Here is a 19,599-nt window from a genome sequence, read left to right on the forward strand (position 1 = left end):
GTCACCACCAAATTCAAAGAAAACCCTTCAGACAGCAGGTGCCCACCGAGCTGGCGGGCCGAAGCCAAAACCCCTCTCTAGTGGACACATGTGCTCGTTTCCTAGGACCAAAGACTTCTTAGCCCTTCCAAGGCAAAACATCTTCTCTTTGGGCCCAAGAGCCCAGGCAGCTTTTACTCTCCCAGGCAGCTGGAATGGGAATAGAGAATTGAGTGTGAGATTCAGTTTCTTGGTAGGGGCTTTGGAAGTTTAAGGACTAGCTTACAGACCCAGACGCCTTCCTGATGTGAAGACCCCCCCACACCACAACTCCTCCATTCAACCTTCCCAGGACAAGCCCTCTCACTCCCTTCCTCCTCCTTCCCCCACGAGAAGAGGCCTCCAACTCCGTCCCTAAAAGGCGCTTCTGTGCTCTGGAGTTGGGGTGTTGAGGTGGGAAGGGAAGAGGATGGGACCACACTTAGCTAAGTCAGCCTGGAAGTGAAGGAGGTGGCGTGCTAGGATGTTGAGCTGTATTTGAGTGTGTGCACATGTGCATGTCCGCGTGATCCAGGTCTCCTGGCTGAGGGTGTTCCTGAAGCCACAGCTGTGTGCACAGCTGTGTGCGTGTCCGTTCGGACACTGCTGGAAGTGGGGCGGAGAAGGTGGAGCAGGCATCTGTGTGTGTGTGTGTGAGTGTGTGTGTGAGCCCACGGCTCGAGAGTGTCCCCGGGGAAAGTCTCTGCGGAGAGACGTCGGGCTTTCTGAGCCTGCGTCCCCGAGAGCAGAGATGCGGGTGTGTGTGTCTCTGCGAAGACGAACGTGGTCTGGAGCGCGGGCGAGCGGGATGTGCGCGCCTTGAGCGCGGCCCAGGCCCGCGGCGCGGCTCGGGACGGGGAGACGGCGAGCAGAACCGTGGGCACCCTCCTACCGCCTCGCGGCGCCGCCCGCCCACTCCAAGTGCTGTCGAAATAAAGAGCCGCGGCCGCTGAGGCAGGGGAGGGAGGCGGCGGGCGCGGGAGGCAGGGAGGCCCGCGCCGCCGGGACCTGCCGCTCAAGTCTCCGTCTCCGGGCTGCCGTCGCCTCCACCCAGCCCGCCCGGGCCGGCCGCCCCGGGAACAAAAGCGGCCCAGCACACGGCCGCCCGGCGCGCCGCTCCGGTCCGGTTGGCGAACTCCGCCAGCCCGCAGGGGTCCGGCGGGCCCACCTGGCCATGCACCGCGCTCTCCGCCCCGCTCCGCTCTGACCTCGTCCGCCCAGGGGCGCCGCCGGCTGCGCCTTGCCGGGTAAGTGCTCCCTTCTCGGCCTGGCCAGGGCCCTTCCAGCCCCCGGGCTCACTCATCCGGCACCCGAACGGCACGGCCTGCCTGGCGCGGTGGCTCCTGAAACGCAGTCCTTCGGGCTCGCCCTGCCTACCCGGGTCCTGTGGGTCTGACCCCGAGGGAGTGTGTGGGGAACGGGCCACCGCAGGCCCGCCCCGGCCCTCGCTCTCCCCACGTCTCAGGCTGAGCCACAGGCCTCGAGCCCCGGGGACTCCCAGAGCCTCACAGAGCGCCCCCCGGCCCCGAGCTGGGGCCTTTGTCTCCGCCGCCCCCCGACCCTGCGCCGCGGCAGCGGGTGCGCGCGATCCTGGCCGCGGAGCCGCGTCTGCACCTGCCCGCCGGTCCCGTGCGCCGGCTTTGCGCGGCTTAACCCAGCTTCTCCTCTGTGCTCCCGCGGGCGCGGCGCCCCGCGACCCATTCTCCCGGACGGCTGGAGTCCGGGGAGGGGAGCGCGCCGGGGCTGAACGTCTCCCCTGGCCCCCAGCCGGAGCCGCAATCCTCTCAGTGGCGTTTCAATAAGAATGGGGCCGTCGCGCACTCGGGACTCCGCCGCCGGGAGGCTGAGACAGCGGCCTGGGTTTGACTGGACGACGGGCACTCAGACTCTTTCCGAGGAAGCCAGGTTTAAACTCTAGGTTGCCCCGGCCGCGAGGGGAGAGGTCCGGCGTTCCGGGCCTTCGGGTGTGGAGGCCTCTCTCTTCCCGGAAAACATGGAAGGAAATTCGTTGTTTTCGAAAAAGCCTCGTCTCCCGGCTGGATCCGGGCACATCTGGCGGAGAGCTCTGAGTCCACTCAGGTACCTCGCGCTGGGATTCGTTTATGAGAAGGCAAGATTGGAGGAACAGGTAGGGCCGGTGCGGCTGCCCGGTTGTCTGGAGAGCGTTTCCCAGCCGGGCTGACAAATTGCAAACAAATTGAGTCTAACGAAACGGATTGACCCGTTGCCGTGTCGCCGGGCTGCTGGGCGCCCTGAGCGCACTGGAGCTGACGTTGCGGAGGCCGCCTCCGCCGGACCCCCGGGGAGAGCTGCCTGGCTGGGACGTAAACTTAGAAGCCGGTGGAGAGACACAGGGTCTCCAAGGCGCTTCTTCTAGGCCAGGCGCTGAGACGGCCGGGACGCTGGGCCCGGTCCTTAAGATTCAAGGGGGCCCGAAGACGAACGTGACGGCAGAACTGAGGCCAGAGGAGAGGGAACCATCAGATGGGGGGGGGGCGGCTAGAAATGAAGCCTGAAGAAGAAGAGGGGCTGTCGGAGCCCTGGCCCTCCCATTAGCAGGGCAGCTGTGACCTGCGTAGCTCTGCAGCCTTGCCCTGGAGGAGACTCAGATCCCTCTGGCTAAGGAGGCCCCACGCTTTCTCAGTATCCCTCAGCGCACATCGCTATTGTGGGGCTGGGAGGCCGCTGAGTTGCAAATTAAATATCCCTACAGAAGGCAGTCCTTAAGCAAACGATTTCTTTTGCCACTCCCTTCCACTGCTGGCAAATTTGGTGCCCATAGGAAAAGGCGAAGAGAATTAGATTACAAAGAGGGCAAACTTATGGTCCCAGAGGGGACGCCTCTGATCAGCGAAGTTTAAACAAAGGGCGCAGAGGACAGGGCTCCTTGGGGCCGGTAAAGCCTGGGCAGCTGAGAGCCCGGCCCAGGCCAGCGAGGCCCTAGAGAATCGGGCTTCGGAATCCGGAGTCCCCAGCTCCCCGGCGAGGGCGTCTCGGGCTGCACCGGCCCACACTCCGCCAGGGCAACTCGGGGCACGTGGAAAGGCACCAGAAAATCCAGTCCTGTCGTTGCGCTCTCCTAGTCCCCGGTGAGAGCTCGTTCCTGTGCAGCATCTGAGGACGATCAAAACGCAGCGGCCGGCATTGGCAACAACTCTTGTGAACGAACAGAAAGAAGGAAAAGAAAGGAAGGAAGGAAAGAAAGAAAGAAAGAAAGAAAGAAAGAAAGAAAGAAAGAAAGAAAGAAAGAAAGAAAGAAAGAAAGAGAAAGAAAAAAGAGGGGAGGAAGGAAGGAAGGAAAGGAGGGAGGAAGGGAGAGAGGGAAGAAGGAAGGAAGGAAGGAAGGAAGGAAGGAAGGAAGGAAGGAAGGAAGGAAGGAAGAAGGAGGGAGGGAGGGAAAGAGGGAAAGAAGGAAGGAAGGAAGGAAGGAAGGAAGGAAGGAAGGAAGGAAGGAAGGAAGGAAGGAAAAAAGTAAAAGGGAGCGTGTCCCTCCACAGATTCCCGGGAGACCCCGAAGTCCGGAGCAGTGCCCGGGAATCGCTCTGCCCTCCTCGGGCGCAGGTTGGGCCGCGACCCTCTAGGTTCCAGGGGCCGCCCCGACCCTCCTGAGACTGTTGTTTGGGCGGAGGTGGTCTCCGCTGCCTAGTGAGCGTGGCGCCTGGCCGGTGTCGGCCTCGTGTCCGGCAGAGACACAGACACGCACGAGCAGCCCCCCTAACGGTCAGCTGGGCAGTCTGCTCCTGGCGCCCCGCTCTTCCCGCCCAGGCGGGTTCGTTCCTGCGGGAGAACGCAGCAGTCCCGCGTCCAACGCAGGCGCTCGAGTTAACGTGACGGCCTCGGCCAAGCCGGCCGCCTGCCTGCCTTTCGAGGACGACGACCCCAAGGCCTCGGAAACCCGGGGGCTCCCTTTTCCTTTTCCCCCCAGGCCCGGATGGCGGGAGGCGCGGCTGTGCGGCTCCCCGGAGGCCCCACTCAGGCCCCGCTTAGCCGCCCCGCTTGGCTCCTCCGCGCGGCGGAGTAACAGTCCCCGCGGCCGCCGGGTTCCGCCGAGGCCCGCGGGCAGCAGTCCCGGCAGCGGGCCCGGCCGGCCGGGCACCTACACCCTGCGGTGTCCGGGACGCCGCCCGGAGGGCTGCAGGCCGCCCGGAAAAGTGTGAGGCCGAGCTCGCGGTGACAAAACTGCAAACCCACCCAAGCGGAGGATCCTTTGAACCGCGCCTTTGGGAGGAAAAAATCGAGTTACCTGCGTCTCCGAGCGCTCGGGGAGGCCTCTCCCCGCGACCCGGGCGCCGCTCGCCGCCCCGAGGGAGGCTCCCGTTCCCGTCCGGCGGCGATGGCCCCGCGGCGGCCGCGCGCGCTGGGTCCCGGGACTCGAGCTCCAGAAGGCCGCTTTGCCGGACACGGGCGGCGGGCCGTGGGGCCGCGCTGTCTCTGAGACGCTCCCGCCAGGTCCCGGGGACACAGAGCGGTCTCGAGGCTTCGCGGCGATCTCGTTTTACGCGTTGACGAAGAACCGTGAGCTGAGACCGGGAGGAAGGACAGACTCACGTAGACAGAGCGGGGCCGGGGCACCCCTGGCGCGGAGCGCGGACGAGAAGGCGGAGGGTCCACTCACCTGCCCGAGGCGGCCGCGAGGCCCGGTGTCCGCGGCCTGGCTCTCCGCTCCCGCCCCCGGCGCCTCCTCCCCGGCGCGCGCCGCCTCCTCTCCCGCGGAGCGAAGTTCCCAGAAGCCCGGGCCCCGCGTGCGCCCGAGCGGAGCGGAGCGGAAGGCGTGGCGGCGGGGCAGTGCCGGCGGGTCCCCGAGGGCCGCGGTGCTCCGGCTCCCGGTCGGACGGGCTCCGCAGCCCCCGCCCTGCGCCCCTACCTGCGCCGCGGCCAGACGCAGAGGCGGAGGAGGCCCCGGCCCGGCCCGCGACCCACCGGCGCTGCCCCGCGCTCGCCTAACACAGGGAGACGGCGGCGCGCGTGTGGATGCGGGCCGGGCTGGGCGCCCCCCGAGCAGAGGGGACCGAGGGCTTTCCTCCCTCTTGGATTATTAAAAAGTTCATTTCCTGGCGAATCGGGTGACGTCAGGGGCCCGGCGTCGCGGTGGCGGGGCCGCCGGGCCGAAGAAGCCGCCTCCAGTTACCCAATTACCGACTGTCAATCCCGCCGCCCCTCCCCCACCTCGCCGGGGCTGCCCGGACCCCGCCCTCCCCCTGCCCGGCTCCACCTGGGCTCCATCTGGGCATCCGCCCCGCGAGCCGCGGACCCGGCGAGGGCAGAGGGGCGAGAGGACGTGGGTGACTCCCCATCACCCCTGGACCTAAGTCCCCCCAAATGTCTTTGTTCCCGACCCTGCTCCTCAGCCGCAGGCTCCCTGCGAGCCTCGGTGTCCTCGGTCTGTCCGGTGGGAGAGAGCCAGCCGTTCTGTTCAACGGGCCCACTCGGCCCACAGAACTGGATCTCTGGACCTGGAGGTGTGTGGGGAGCGGTTCTCCCGCTCCCCGGGGGCCGCCTTAGGGAACTCTGGGAGGAGAAAAAAAAAAATGCCTTCTCCTGCCCGGCGGCGTCTCCTCTGAGCCAGCGCCGGCGCCAGCCCGGGTCTGTGCGGCCTCGCCTCGGGCAGTCCGGCCTGTGGGGCTTCAAGGGCCACGCCCGGGGAGTGGACGCCTCCTCCCCTTGTCTGGGGCCGCGGGCGAGGCCGCCAACACCGGGTCAAGCACAGTCCTGAACGGCCTCCTACCCGGAGCCCAGGTGCCCACAGGGACCCACAGTCCATGCGCCCCACCTCTCCTGCTGCCCCGCGGTTGTCGTCCCCCCCTCCCCCGCTCGAGTTGGGGAAGGGGACGGTCTGGGTAGGCAGCTGGACTTCGACCGGCCGGGTTCGGGGGCAGTGGGGGGACACGAGAGAGTGGAAGGGCTGGAATCCGGGGGAGGAGGACACTCGGGCGCCCAGAGCGTGCGCGGCGCGCGCTCCTGGGGAGGGGGCCCCAGTTTAAGGTTGGTTCCTAGGAGGCGGTCCCAGAAGTTAGGGGGATGCGCGAGTCTCTGCGCGAGGGGCGCAGGGGACAGCCTGCGAGGTGAGGGTCCTTTGTGGGGGGCGGCTGCAGGGGCTGCAGGGTGGGCTCCGGGAGGGGATCCGCGGGAGGAGGGGTCCGCCGGCGGGTCAGTCCCGGAGCCCCGCCGGCCGGAGTCGCAGGCGCAGCCAATGGGGGGCGGAGGCTGGGCGGCGCGCGGCGCTGATTGGCTGGCGCGGGCTTCTTAGGCGTGCGCGGCCCCCGCTTCATGTCTGTGCAGGAGTCCGGAGCTGGCGCCAGGGCGGCCGGAGGATGCCGAGTGGCCCGAGCCGAGCGGGCCTGAGGCCGAGGCGCGCGCTGTCCCCCGCTCCTGCCCAGTGAGCCCCGCCGACAGCCCGACGCGCGGCCCCGGGCCCTTCGTTCCCAGGGCTTCCGCGGTGCTGCCCCCCGTCTGAGGCCGCTTCCCTCTCCCGGTGGCGCTGCGTGAGTAAGTTTGGGGTCCAGGAGCTGGCGGGGGGTCCGGGGCGCGCCCAGCTCGGAGAGGTCTCGGCGGGGGCTCAAGGACGGGACGCGGCGGCGGGTGACGGCTTCGGGGCGCCCCGGTGAGAGGTGCAGACCGGGGTGCGCGCCAGGGGTGGCTCTCCGCCGCGGGGCTGCGTGTGCGCGTTGGGGGAAGGGGTGACCAAGTCAGTGTGTGCATCTGGCGCCAAGTTTAGGTGCGTGCGTGTCGCGGGGGTCATGGGCCCTAGTGGACGCCCGGGTGCCTGGCTTCAACTCACAGTCTGTCTGTTTGTGGACCGGGAAGGCGGAGGCTCAGTGTGAGGGTCTGACTCAAGCGCGACTGTGCTTGCGTTTGTTGGGGTCACTAGTGCCGGGTCTCACCCTCGTGTGTGAACCCGTGCGCACGGTGTGCGGCTCCGGGGCCAGCGGTCACCATGTGGGTGTGCATGGCTGAGCTCTCTCACCCCCTTCCTTTCGTTTTGAGCTTTGAGCTTTTCTACCACCCGGGGCTGGTACGCGGCTGGTCTCCACTGGGTGAGCGGCGCTCGGGACGCCGCGTGACCGGACTTCGGGGGTGACGGGCTGTGGTCGCGCCCCTTACGCCCCCTCCCTCCGCTCAGGGCCGCTGCCGCCTTCGCCCTGAACCCGACCCCCCGCCGCCGGCGATGGAGGTGGCGCCGGAGCAGCCGCGCTGGATGGCGCACCCAGCCGTGCTGAACGCGCAGCACCCCGACTCGCACCACCCGGGCCTGGCGCACAACTATATGGAGCCCGCGCAGCTGCTGCCTCCGGACGAAGTGGACGTCTTTTTCAACCACCTCGACTCGCAGGGCAACCCCTACTACGCCAACCCAGCCCACGCGCGGGCGCGCGTTTCCTACGGCCCCGCGCACGGTGAGCCGCGAGACGGTGGGGGACTGGGACCTCTGGCGTCGCGCGCCAGGCGCGGAAGGGGAGGAGGCCCGGCTGCCTGCTTCCCGGATGTGGGATCCGCAGGATTCGGAGCAGCTGAGAAATCGGGGCGGGAAAGGTGGGGCAGGAGCCTCTTGGGGAGCGTCTGGGTCCCACAAGGTTGCTGCCCATTTCCAGCTGGACTGTGAGGTTCGCTCTAGGCCTTGACTGGGGGGTTCCCTCTCTGCCGCTGGTCCTTCAGCTCCAGACGGACGTTCCTGATTTTTGCCGGTTGTGACATTTCTGGTTTTCTTTGGGAAAGGGTTTTTTGCTGCTGGCTTTGTGAGTTGTGATCCTGTGTGTACTGTCCTGGCTGGGCCCAGCCCTTCTGAACCCTGACCCTTCTCCCTCTTCCCTCAGCCCGCCTGACCGGAGGCCAGATGTGCCGTCCACACTTGTTGCACAGCCCGGGGCTGCCCTGGCTGGACGGGGGCAAAGCAGCCCTCTCCGCGGCGGCAGCACATCACCACAACCCCTGGACCGTGAGCCCCTTCTCCAAGACGCCGCTGCACCCCTCAGCTGCTGGAGGCCCTGGAGGCCCCCTGTCCGTGTACCCAGGGACGGGGGGAGGGAGCGGCGGAGGCAGTGGGGGCTCTGTGACCTCCCTCACCCCCACTGCAGCCCACTCTGGCTCCCACCTCTTTGGCTTTCCGCCCACGCCGCCCAAGGAAGTGTCTCCTGACCCCAGCACCACCGGGGCTGCCTCCCCAGCCTCTTCCTCCGCAGGGGGTAGTGTGGCCCGAGGGGAAGACAAGGATGGCGTCAAGTACCAAGTTTCCCTGGCTGAGAGCATGAAGATAGAAAGCGGCAGTCCCCTGCGCTCGGGCCTGGCCGCCATGGGCGCCCAGCCCGCCACACACCACCCCATCCCCACCTACCCCTACGTGCCAGCGGCCGCCCACGACTACAGCGGGGGCCTCTTCCATCCCGGAGGCTTCCTGGGTGGCCCTGCTTCCAGCTTCACCCCTAAGCAGCGCAGCAAGGCGCGCTCTTGCTCAGGTAAAAGCAGGTGCTAGGGACCTGGTGGAAGTGGCCATGGTCTGCGCCTGCGGGGTGGTGGTTGGGGGTGGGTGGTACAGGCTGACATTGGAGAGGGGACAATGTCAGTCTCCCAGATCTGGGAATGGTTGCTGTCCTTCTCTAAGATCCCCCAAGAGAAGTGTGAGGCTCCAGGTTAGGGGGTACTCTAAAACATTTGCCCTTTTTTAAAGTTTTCCTGGTAGTGCCCAAAGCCCACTTTCTTTCCCCACTCTTTACTTTCCCCTCCAAGGCTGGCCACTGCCAGACCAGACCGTAAAAGGGGAATTTCCCCTTCCTCTCCCTGAATCTTAAGTGAAAATGCAGTATGGGAGAATGCATTATGCAGGGGAGAACAGAGAGGCTGTATTTACGTGTGTGCGCGCGCGCATTTGTGTGTGCGTGTGTGTGTGTGTGTGTGTGTGTGTGTGTGTGCGCGCGCGCGCGCGCCCGCATGCTGTGGGGACACTCCAAAGGCTCCAGACCCTTAAGGAATCTGGTTCTCCAACTCCATCAGTCCAATCTTAGGATTTTGATGGTTCCAGATCTCCTTGGGAGATTTCCTCAAAGCAAAATTCCAGGACCTCTTCATGCTCCCCGCCCCTGGTTTGTTCTTCACGCTCCCTCCCTGCAGGCTGGATAAGGAGATGAAACTCTTTAGGGGCCTCTGATCCTTTGCCGAAGGAGTTGGCTGGGGCCAAGTTGGATTTGTCCAAGAACCTGGCCACTGTAGAGCAGAAACTATGGCTAGTGTGGGAGTCTTGCTGTCAACGCCTCCTTCCCAATTCTTTTAAGTTAAGGAAAAGAAGATTTAAAAACTTATTCCTGTGTTTAGGACACACCTTTTCTTGTTCACATATATTGACAATTTCGTTTCAACGAAATGTGGAAAAGTTTCCTGGTAACGTGTTGTTAAGGCAGCCACCCCGCTTGATCACCGAAGCTGCCACTTTCATCCCCCTTCTTCTCACCTCAGAGTTCTTCTTCCGCTCAGACCAGCTAACTCGCCTTTAATTAAACCTTCTCCCAAGTTAGTTTTACATTCTATTTGAATTCCAGATGGTCTTTTAGCAAAAACAAAACAAACAAACAAAAGCCAACAACCGCAAAATAAAAAAAAAAAAAAAACAAAAAAATAAACAAGGTCACTTTAGTCTAAAAATGAAAGTGCTTATTTATCTTAAAGAACAACTTTGGCTCTGAGTCCTGGGCTGAAATGTACATCCTCAGTGGAAGAGGGGGTTTGGGGAAGATTACCCTGGACCGAGAACAGAAAGACCCGGGAAGGGCTGAGGGCAGAGTCCGTGGAGCAGAGACTCGGTAGATGGAGTCATGGTGGACACGGCTGGGCGGGTAGGAGGGAGACAGAAGAGGACAGGACAGGGGGCCGAGTCCTCCGCAGCCCAGCCAGGTCAAGCTGGGTGACTCCTGCCACAGCGCTGCCATTGGCAAAGTTTGTTGTAAATCCCTGTCCTGGTCGCTCCCTGGGAGAATTCCTGGGGCACTGGCCGTGCTCCCGTTTCCCTTTCTTCCAGAGAGATTTTTGAAGAGGGATATTTGGCCTTACACTGCTCTCTGAACTCCTCCTGTGGGGAACATCTCCTGGGTTCTTCTTCCGGCCCAGGCTGGGACTAAAAGTCACCTCCCTCCCGTAAAGCAGCAGCCTCGTGAGGCCACTGCTGCCTGATCTGACTCTCCTCTGTGACCTCGTCAGCTAAGTATGCTTGGTGTCTCTCCCTGTCCCCCTTCAGAAGGCCGGGAGTGTGTCAACTGCGGGGCCACAGCCACTCCCCTCTGGCGGCGGGACGGCACCGGCCACTACCTGTGCAATGCCTGCGGGCTCTACCACAAGATGAACGGGCAGAACCGGCCGCTCATCAAGCCCAAGCGGAGACTGGTAGGCAGTGTGTGCGCGGGGTAGCAGGTGGCTCGGAAGGAGGGTGGTGGGCGGCACCCGAGGTTACGCTCACCTGGGCAGAGCTGACACTTCATTTAAAACCAAAAACAGTAACAACAGAACCCTTCAAATGCAGGAATTTACCACCTGAAATCTTTCACCATTAAAATCGCCTGGATGTTGGTTGGGGTCGCCCTTCTTTCTGGCCAGACTTTTTTGGGGGGCCAAATTTCCTCCTCTGCAGCACATCAGGGACCCTCACCCGACCCCGCTCAAGGATTCTGAAAGTTGAGTGTCCGAGGACCCAGCTTCCATTGCCTGGCCTCTGTTTAACTCTTTTTTAAAAATAGGGCCATGAAGTAATTTTCCTTGTGGCTGAGGGCAGCTCTCTCACAATCTCTTCATGCCTATTTAAATAAAGCACACCAACCACCAGAAAAACCTGCCCTTTATTATTTTTCCATGGAGACACCTATACTCTGTATTTTCATTTGAGTGATTTAAAAAAAATGCCCTTTCGGATCTCCTGCCGGAGTTTCCTATCCGGACATCTGCAGCCTGAAGATAAGGAAACTTCGCGTATCTGTTTCCGGACTCTGTGAGTTTTTAGAGTCTCTCCTCGGCTCAGTCCTGCCTCTCGCTGGGCTGTTTTGAAATTTCTAATACTCTCTACTCTGCAAATAATGTGTAAAATGCTAAGAATAATAAATATATTTTTTCAGGGTGAAGTGATTTATGAGGCTTCAATCACTCGCAGCTTCGGGGGGCCCCTGTAGTGAGGGCCCGGATAGGGGTTAGGGACGGAGGCTAGGGGTTGGCCTGAGTCACAATTCCTACTTCAGCCTGCTTATTCACCCTCACCCCTCCCCGCTCCGAGGCAGGCGAGGCTGTCGTCCACAGGCCCCTTTGCGGCTCAGCGCTAGCCTGGGGCCATTCCAGCCTCTGCTGGCCTCAGTCCCCCACACCCACCCCTGCTGCTGCTGGTTCTCTCCTGAGTGTTGGGGGAATGTTTTCTGTGCCTGGGGCTGGCCCTGGTTGACCTGGGAGAAGGGTCTACTTTTTTGGATAAAGACTCTTGTACCTTTTCTTACAAGCCTTTCACGTCCTTCTCTAGGAACCAGATACTCACTTCCAGAACACCCCTGTCCTGCATTCCGTGAGGGACTGGGGGCAGTTTGAACTGAGCTTTGGTGTCTAAGGGGCTGGATAGATAGACCAGTGTTGTCCAATAAAGCTACAATGATGGAAGTGTTCTAGATCTGCATGGTCCACTATGATAACCTCTAGCACATGCTATGACTATTGAGTTCTTGAAATTTAGCCAGTGCAATTGAAGAAACAGGTTTCTACTTTTATTAGGTTGTAGTTAAATTTAATCTAAGTAGACACATGTGGCTAGTAGCTACCGTGTTCAACTTTGAGTGAGACTCCCAAAACATTTTACATCGGCACCCTGGGCGGCCATAGGGTCCCCCTGCCCTGGCCTCAAGCAGGACACTGACATGCTCAGAATTATGGGTTTTCAGGGGAATCCTGTGGGAGGAAGCAGAGAAGCAGCTTCAGGCCCAGGGGCTCCAGGGGGATGGAACCAGCCTTCTGAAGAGTCCTTCTTGGAGCCTCAGTTTCCCCATTTATAGAGTTAGATTGTCTGGTGAATCCAGGAGGTGGCTGGCTTTTCCTCCCAGCTCTCGCAATCTTGTTGATTATGAAATAGGGCTTCTGAGAGTTCTTTATTCTAAACTTCTGCAGTTGTCTAAATTTCAGCTTCTAGATGTTTATGGCTCTGAGGTGCCTTGATTCCCTTTAGGGATTTATTCTCATTGGCTAAGTGGGGTGGGGGGGGCAGGGTGGGGATGGGACAAGGCCCAGAGAAACTGGTAGAGGTGGAGGGTGGGACTTCAGCCTGCTGACTCTGTCCCTCTCCTCCCAGTCTGCTGCCAGGAGAGCGGGCACCTGTTGTGCAAATTGTCAGACAACAACCACAACCTTATGGCGCCGAAATGCCAATGGTGACCCTGTCTGCAATGCCTGTGGCCTCTACTACAAGCTGCACAATGTAAGTCTGCCCTGATCTACCTGCCCCACCCCTCCCCAGGGACTGCTGCTCTTTGTGCTGCCAGGCCAGAGGCCCCACTCTCCAACTTGGCTTGGCTTGGGAAAAGCCCTGGGCTCCAGAAGGACTTCCATGAGAGAGGGCAGGCTGGCAAGAGGTGTGCCCCCCACAGCTGGACCCAACCAGTATCTTTATTTAAAACACAAGTGTGTGTGGATGGGGGGTGGGGTTGGGCCTGGTAGCTCAGTTGGTTAGGGGGTCGTCTTGACATGCCACGGTTGGGAGTTCAATTCCTGGTTATTGCATGCACAAGAATAAGCCAATGAATGCATAAATAAGTGGAACAACAAATCGATGTTTCTATCTCTCATTTCCTCTCTCTAAAAATTTAAAAAAAAAGTGGGGGAGTGTGGTTTGGTTGTTTTGATGGGGGGCCATGTGGGCACTTAGGGGGTTCCGTGCCCTGCAGGCTGTAGGTCAGCCCACACAGGAAAGGCTAAGTGACCCTCCTGAAACTGCGCCAGTGCTGGTGACGGGACTGTGGTGGGCATTTAGAGGTGGGGCCCTCAGCCTAGACCTCCTGACCTTGCCCAAGCCAAAGCAAGAGTTGGGGGTCTTTCTCCAGGAAGAGAACTTGACCCCCTGAAGGCTTTGTGGTTGCCCTGCAGGTGAATAGGCCCCTGACCATGAAGAAGGAAGGGATCCAGACCCGGAACCGGAAGATGTCCAACAAGTCCAAGAAGAACAAGAAGGGGGCGGAGTGCTTTGAGGAGCTGTCCAAGTGTATGCAGGAGAAGGCCTCCCCCTTCAGCGCCACTGCCCTGGCAGGACACATGGCCCCCGTGGGCCACATCCCACCCTTCAGCCACTCGGGACACATCTTGCCCACCCCAACGCCCATTCACCCCTCCTCCAGCCTCTCCTTTGGCCACCCCCACCCATCCAGCATGGTGACCGCCATGGGGTAAGGACACCCTCCGGGAATAGACAGATGGATTCAGAGAAGGGTGGCCTGCAGCTCGAGGCTGGGCGCTCCCAGGATGAGTGGATCAAAACCTCACCTGTCCGCCCTTCCCCAAAGACTGATGCTTCTCCTGTCAGCCCGGCCCGAGCCCTGAGCCCTGCGCTGCCTCGCCTGTGGGTGCTCTCTCTGCTCAGCAGTCGCCGGTCACTATGATTCTCACTGGGGTAAGAAGGTTGCCTCAGCTCAGCTGCTACCCAGGTGGAGTTTCCATCATGGACAATTGTTTGGAGAACAGAAAAGACAACTTTATGAAGAGAGAAAGAAGAGACAGGGGACAAACAAAGAAACCATTTTCAGAAGGAAAAGAGAGTATGCAAAAATAATTTATTTTGCTCTTGTTTCTAACGAAGACTGGGAAACTTGGGAGATCCGAGCTGTCCCAGGCTCCCTGGTCTTCCTCAGCCTGGCCTGCTGTCCACTTGCCAGGGCTCTGAAGGCAGGTCTGCGAGGGACTGAAGCCTGCACCTTCGCCTCGGGGTTCCCTCTCTGAAATGCTGAGCCCCAGGCTGGGCTTAGCCAATCCAGACAGGTCACGGCCAATCGGAATCTGAACCAGTGCCTGCCCTGCCGAGGGGCCCTGGAGGACAGAGACAATCATGGTCTTACACGGATTCCCGGGCCAGGGATGGGTCACAGGAAGGAAACAACATTTTCTTGAGGGGAAATGTCTCCCAGCATGCTCCCCTGGCTCTGAGGCTGAAGCTGCTGTGCACCATGTCCTCTTAACACCAGAGCCCCAGCCTGCCAACCGCCAGGTGGACCCCTGTACATACACTCTTTTTCTGCTAACCCTTTGACCCCTTCCCTCCCATATGAGACAAAAGAAAAAAAAAATTTTTAACTGCATAAGCTTAACTCGCTGATGAGTTAGTTGTTTTATTTTTAAACTCTTTTGGGTCCAGTCAATTGTACTTTGCCACAGAAGCCTTTGTTATGAAAAGGAATAAAACCTACAAAGCAAGGCGGGAGCTTCGCAATTATTTTAGGAAAAGTTCTTGGATCCCGCAGCCCTGGAATGAGAGGTTAGGTGCCAGGGGCAGGGCCTTAGCTGCTCTTGGCTTCTGGGTGCTGGTCTGGCAGGTGGCAAAGGCAGGAGTTGGGGGTGAGTTAGAGCCAGGACTGAAGGAGAGACCGTGAACCTGCTGGGATTCCAGGAGACCTGGGCTCTGCTCTGTTTTGTCGTGGCTTCCTGGATTCTTCCCAAGGTACAGCTGTACATAGCGCTGTCTGAGCTTAGATTCCGTATTCGGTGGTGGTGCGGGGTGGGGTGGGGGGTGGGGTACGGCAGCTGGAGAGGGCCATGCCCAGGAAAAGGATTGTGCTGTTGGAGTTGACCAAGTGCAATACGGGCAGGCGATCGCTGCCAGGGCACTACCACCGGAAGTAACTTATTTTGTACTAGCATCCACATAAGAAGAATTGACAATATGTTCTGTTTTTATGTTTTATTTTGGATTAGTGAATTAAGTTATTGTTAATTATGTACAACATTTATATATTGTCTGTAAAAAATTATATGCTATCCTCCTATTCCTTTAAAGTGAATACTGTTCATAATAAAGTACTTTTTGTGAATGCCTCTGTCCTGTCTTATCGACTCCTGCGGGCACCAAGTATAATACCAGGTGCAGAAAAGGAATCCTGGAATAGGGGATGGGGCCCTGTCTGGCTAGGCCCTGTGATCCTGACACTTTTCTGAATTACTTTCATCTGAATTTCCTCATTATTACCTAACCTGGGGGTCCTGGTGGCTGGGTGGATGCTGGAGAGGCTCAGGGATGTTGTGGCTTCTCTGGCCATTGGTCCACACACTGATTATTATTATTATTTTTTAGCAAGAGACAGATAGAGAGACAGATAGGGACAAACAGGCAGGAAGGGAGAGAGATGAGAGGAATCAATTCTTCGTTGCCGCACCTCAGTTGTTCATTGATTGCCTTCTCATATATGCCTTGACCAGGGGGCTCCTGGAGACTAAGAGACCCCTTGCTCAAGCCAGCAACTTTTGGGCTCAAGCCAGCGACCATGGGGTCATGTTTATGATCCCATGCTCAAGCTAGCGACCCCATGCTCAAGCCGGATGAGATCCCGCACTCAAGTTGGTAACCTCAGGGTTTCAACCCGGGGTCTTCTGCATCCCAGGCTGACGCTCTATCTACCGCACCACCTTCTAGGTCAGGCGCACTGATCATTTTTTTGAAGGCTCAACTGGGGCTCTTGCAAAACTCAGCAAAGACTGACCCCACATCCACTTCCTCTCAGGTACTGATCAGCTTTTGTTTTAGTTATCTGGCCACCAGTATGCCCATTCTTTGACAAACTTGATCGCTAATGTTTTTGATAACTGATGTTATTGATTTCTGTCCTCTTTAATCAATAATGTTGGTCACAAGAGATAGCCATGATTGCTAATGATAATGGCAATGGCAATGATTCAATAGCAATCACACCAGAGTCTGTGATCATAAACAACTAATGACTAACAACTGATTACCAATACTTAATTACCAATACTTCATCAATGCCCCTGATGGATACTGTGTCTGATCACTGACATTCACAAAATATGACTGCCAGTGTCTCTAGTGACTGTTCTTGCTCACCAGTAATATGTATGACCATGAATATCTTTTATCACCAATGTTATTGATCAGCCTATCTCTGTTCACCAATAATTCTATTCAATGTGTCTGTCAGTATCTCTGATGACCACTGTCTGTTTCTTCATTATTTATATCTACCATGTCTGTGATCACCAGTGTGTCTTATCACTTAAGTTCCTGATTATCAATGTGTTGATCACTCTGTCATTAATGTTCAAGGTCATCAAGGTGTATGATCACCAATGTCATTGATCAATGTTTTTCTAATCAGTGATAAATGAGTTCACTCATGTGATCTTCAACATCTCTGATCATACTAATTTTTAACACCAATGTCTCTTTGAGATGTGTTTGGTCCCTTGTCTCCAATCACCAACATCTCTAACCAACTGTATCCCTCCCTGATCATAGAATCCTCTTACTATCAAATTTTACGACAATCAATGTGGTCACTAGTGATTCTGGTTACCAATACCCTTGACTGGTGATCACCGAGCTCTCTAGTGTTTACCATCACCGATTGTTGAATCTTTTTATCTTTCAAGTCCCTAAGGGCCAATGTCCTTTATACTCTTGGTCATCTGTAGTACTGACCCCCAATCTCCCTGGTCACTGATATCACCAGCCACCTGTGTCTTTAATCACCAAATTCTCCAGTCATTAATGCTTTTTATCCCCAAAAGATCACACATCACCAAGGTCTCTGGATGTCTTCAGTCACTGAATCTTATCACCAGTACCTCCTCATGGGATCAAGGACATGAGTACCAAATGCTTTCTTCTTAATGCTCTTGTTGTCCACATACTTGGTCCTTCATGTTCTTGATCAATAATTGACACAGCCAATCAATATCATTCTGATCACCAAGATCTCTGAGCACTGTCTCCTGCTCCGTCTTTATGACCACTGCCTTCTCTGATCATGTATTTATTTGAATAACATTTCCCCATCACTCCACTGTCTCTAATTACAAGTCACTGTAACCATACACCCTTGATCAATGACTCCTTTTGACCAGAATAATCATCATCTCTGGCACCTAGGTCCATGATGACTAGTGTTTCTAATTGCCAACTTTCTTATTCCTTGACAGTGCTGATGTCCAACGGTCCAAGAAGCTTCCTTTCAGTCTTCCCATCCCAAATGGCTGATACTGGCAGGATACTTGCTTGTGGCCAAAGCAGCACTGGTCCCATGAAAACCAGCTTTCTATGAGGTCCTAAATGCCCCAACCTGCAGGTTAGAGATGGGGGAGCATCTTTGGCACCCAGATGTGAGACATCTCTGCCTCTGGTGTGCCCCCACTACCTTACCCATGTTCTTTCCCTGTGAAAGAGAACCCAAGAGAATATAGCAACCTACCAGGGTGTGGAGTGGGTGGGTACTTGCCTGTCCATCCGAATGCCTGGGTCCTCTCAAGCCTCCTACTGGCTCCCTTTCTGACCTTCCCCAGCTCAGAGCATTTTGGCCCTCCTGCCTGCCACCTGTAGCCACAATGATGACAGGGATGATCTTGCTTTCTTGTGTCCCAGCTCATAACTGCAGGATTGTGTGTATCATATAGTCCAGTGTGCACTGTACATGTGCTTGTTGAACACCTCTTACACATTAGGCACTGTCATAGGTGTGGGGGCTACACCAGTGAGTAAAACAAGGCCTTTGAGGGGCTTACATTCTAGGCAGGAAACACAATAACAATTTTACCTGGCTTCTGGCAAACTGTCTTACTTGCCTGGCCCCAAATCTAGAATCCAGAGCCAATGGTGGAGTCCAGAGCTAAGAGTCTATACAGCCTGTATCCCTGAACTAAAAAACTAGAGCCCAAAACATAGAGCATAAAGCCCATATCACAAGACCAGAACTTGGAATTTGGAGCTCAGAACCTAGAACGACCATCTGAGAACTCTGAGGCTAGGGATGAGAACCTGGACCTTAGAATCCAGGTCTCAGAAAATAGAACCCACAACTGGGGCTCTGAGGATGAACACCCTAATCTACAACCTAAAACTTTGAGCTTAGAATCCAGAATTTCATATCAAAGACACAAGACCCAGGGCCTAGTGTGTGGCTCAGGACCTGGAGGCCAGAATCCAGAGCTCAGGGTGAGCCCTGAGAGAAGCCTCCCCTGTTTCTCCATTACTCCCTCAGTCCTATTGCTTTCTTTCTGCCAATTAATATTCTGGAGCACCGGTGCCGAGCACTGTTGAAGGTGTAAGCAGAAGGTGGAGCCCCTCTCTGCAGTGTCAGGTGCAGGAGAGCAGACACGGTGTCTGTCATTGTTCTTGCATCCCCGTTGCTTTATGTGGGCTTGTGGATAGATGCTTTCTCAATGTCTTCTGAATAACTTCATTCATTTATCCCACTACCGTTTATTGATCCTCTTTATTCTCTGTGTTTGGGCTGGAGATAAAACATACCACGATCTTGATCTGGTGAATCGGCTCTTTCCGGCACCCAGGACACTCTTGGAGGGCAGGGGTTGTTTCTGGCAGAGTTTGAAAGGTTGTGGTGGGATGGTGTTGAGTGGAGAGGTGTGACCTCCAGGGGCAAGGACAGTATGCTCCCAGGTTCACACTTGCTTCAGAACAGGACGACCAAGCTCAGAGGCTTCTGCTTCTGCATTTATGTTCCTTCCTTCAGAAAATCAGCTCCTAACAATGACTCCCACTGCCCAGAGTCATTGCGTGGATAAATAGTTTTGATTCTGTGGCCTCAGAGCTCCCAGGCAGACCAGGGCAGGCAAGCCAAGCGCTCTAAATGGCACAGTTAGCAAAGCAATGGACGCCTTTATGATTCTGTGGGGCCTGGTGCCAGGACACCTGGGGTGAGTTGACTTCCGTACTATCTGTTTGCACCAGAGAGGGGCTAGCTGGCCCAGGGTCCCTTCCCCCTTCCTCCTCCCAGGACACTTTCAGGCCCTGCTTCTTATTCCCATTTTCTGTAGGAAGAAACCAAACCCTATTTGTAATTCTCAGAGACCAGCTCATCCTTCTTTAAAACTCCGGACTCCCACCTAGGGTTAGGACAGGGAAGCAGCCTTTCCTATCCCCAAGGCCACAAAATGGACACTGCCCCAGACAAATGAGATTTGGGAGAAATGGCTGACATTCACTTGATGGAAGGGAAGGACAGACTCACCTGACAGGTGGGAAAGAAGACAAACGGTAGGAGCTGCTCCCAGTCAGTGGGTTGTCCTAACTGAGCTTGCAGTGAGATAAAGATCAGTTCTCCATTGGGATTTGTTGTTGTTGTTTTTTTCTTTCGGCAAAATGATAAAATGATTCCAAACTTATCTGGAAAAACTGACAAGACCAGTGGAACAAGTCAGAAAACTAGAGGGGGAGGGGGAAGTGAGAAGTGTGTGTATAAAATGTTTTTTCAATACTATACAAGATTCTGTGATCACAGTCATTCAAATTTGGAGATTCTCCTATAAGAATCAGCAGACCAATAAAGACACAGATTTGGGTAAGCCCGAAGCATTTTTCTTTATTATTTGAAAAGTACCCTATTATTTACAAGATAATGGATGATA

General features: G+C 57.0%; 1 protein-coding gene across 2 annotated transcripts; it reads left to right on the forward strand.

The window, feature by feature from the left end:
* The first annotated feature begins 664 nt into the window (after positions 1-664).
* On the forward strand, positions 665-14,699 carry GATA2 (GATA binding protein 2). Of its 2 annotated transcripts, none has more exons than XM_066353146.1 (7): positions 665-1,265; positions 6,298-6,504; positions 7,139-7,412; positions 7,830-8,468; positions 10,238-10,383; positions 12,314-12,439; positions 13,105-14,699. In XM_066353146.1, exons 3-7 carry the CDS (start codon positions 7,184-7,186, stop codon positions 13,402-13,404), a joined length of 1,440 nt encoding a protein of 479 aa, XP_066209243.1. In that variant the 5' UTR covers positions 665-1,265; positions 6,298-6,504; positions 7,139-7,183; the 3' UTR covers positions 13,405-14,699. The 2 variants fall into 2 exon arrangements, with proteins under 2 accessions (XP_066209243.1, XP_066209244.1); XM_066353147.1 differs by having other exon boundaries at positions 6,298-6,500.
* Positions 14,700-19,599: the final 4,900 nt, after the last annotated feature.

This window comes from Saccopteryx leptura, chromosome 11, assembly GCF_036850995.1.
Source record: "Saccopteryx leptura isolate mSacLep1 chromosome 11, mSacLep1_pri_phased_curated, whole genome shotgun sequence".
NCBI lineage: Eukaryota > Metazoa > Chordata > Mammalia > Chiroptera > Emballonuridae > Saccopteryx > Saccopteryx leptura.

Excerpts from the sequence above, each read along its gene's own strand:
- GATA2 (XM_066353146.1), top strand. The coding sequence starts at position 7,184 with ATGGAGGTGGCGCCGGAGCAGCCGCGCTGGATGGCGCACCCAGCCGTG. Across the intron at positions 7,413-7,829 it reads TTCCTACGGCCCCGCGCACG|CCCGCCTGACCGGAGGCCAG; the intron begins GTGAGCCGCGAG and ends CTCTTCCCTCAG. Across the intron at positions 8,469-10,237 it reads CAAGGCGCGCTCTTGCTCAG|AAGGCCGGGAGTGTGTCAAC; the intron begins GTAAAAGCAGGT and ends GTCCCCCTTCAG.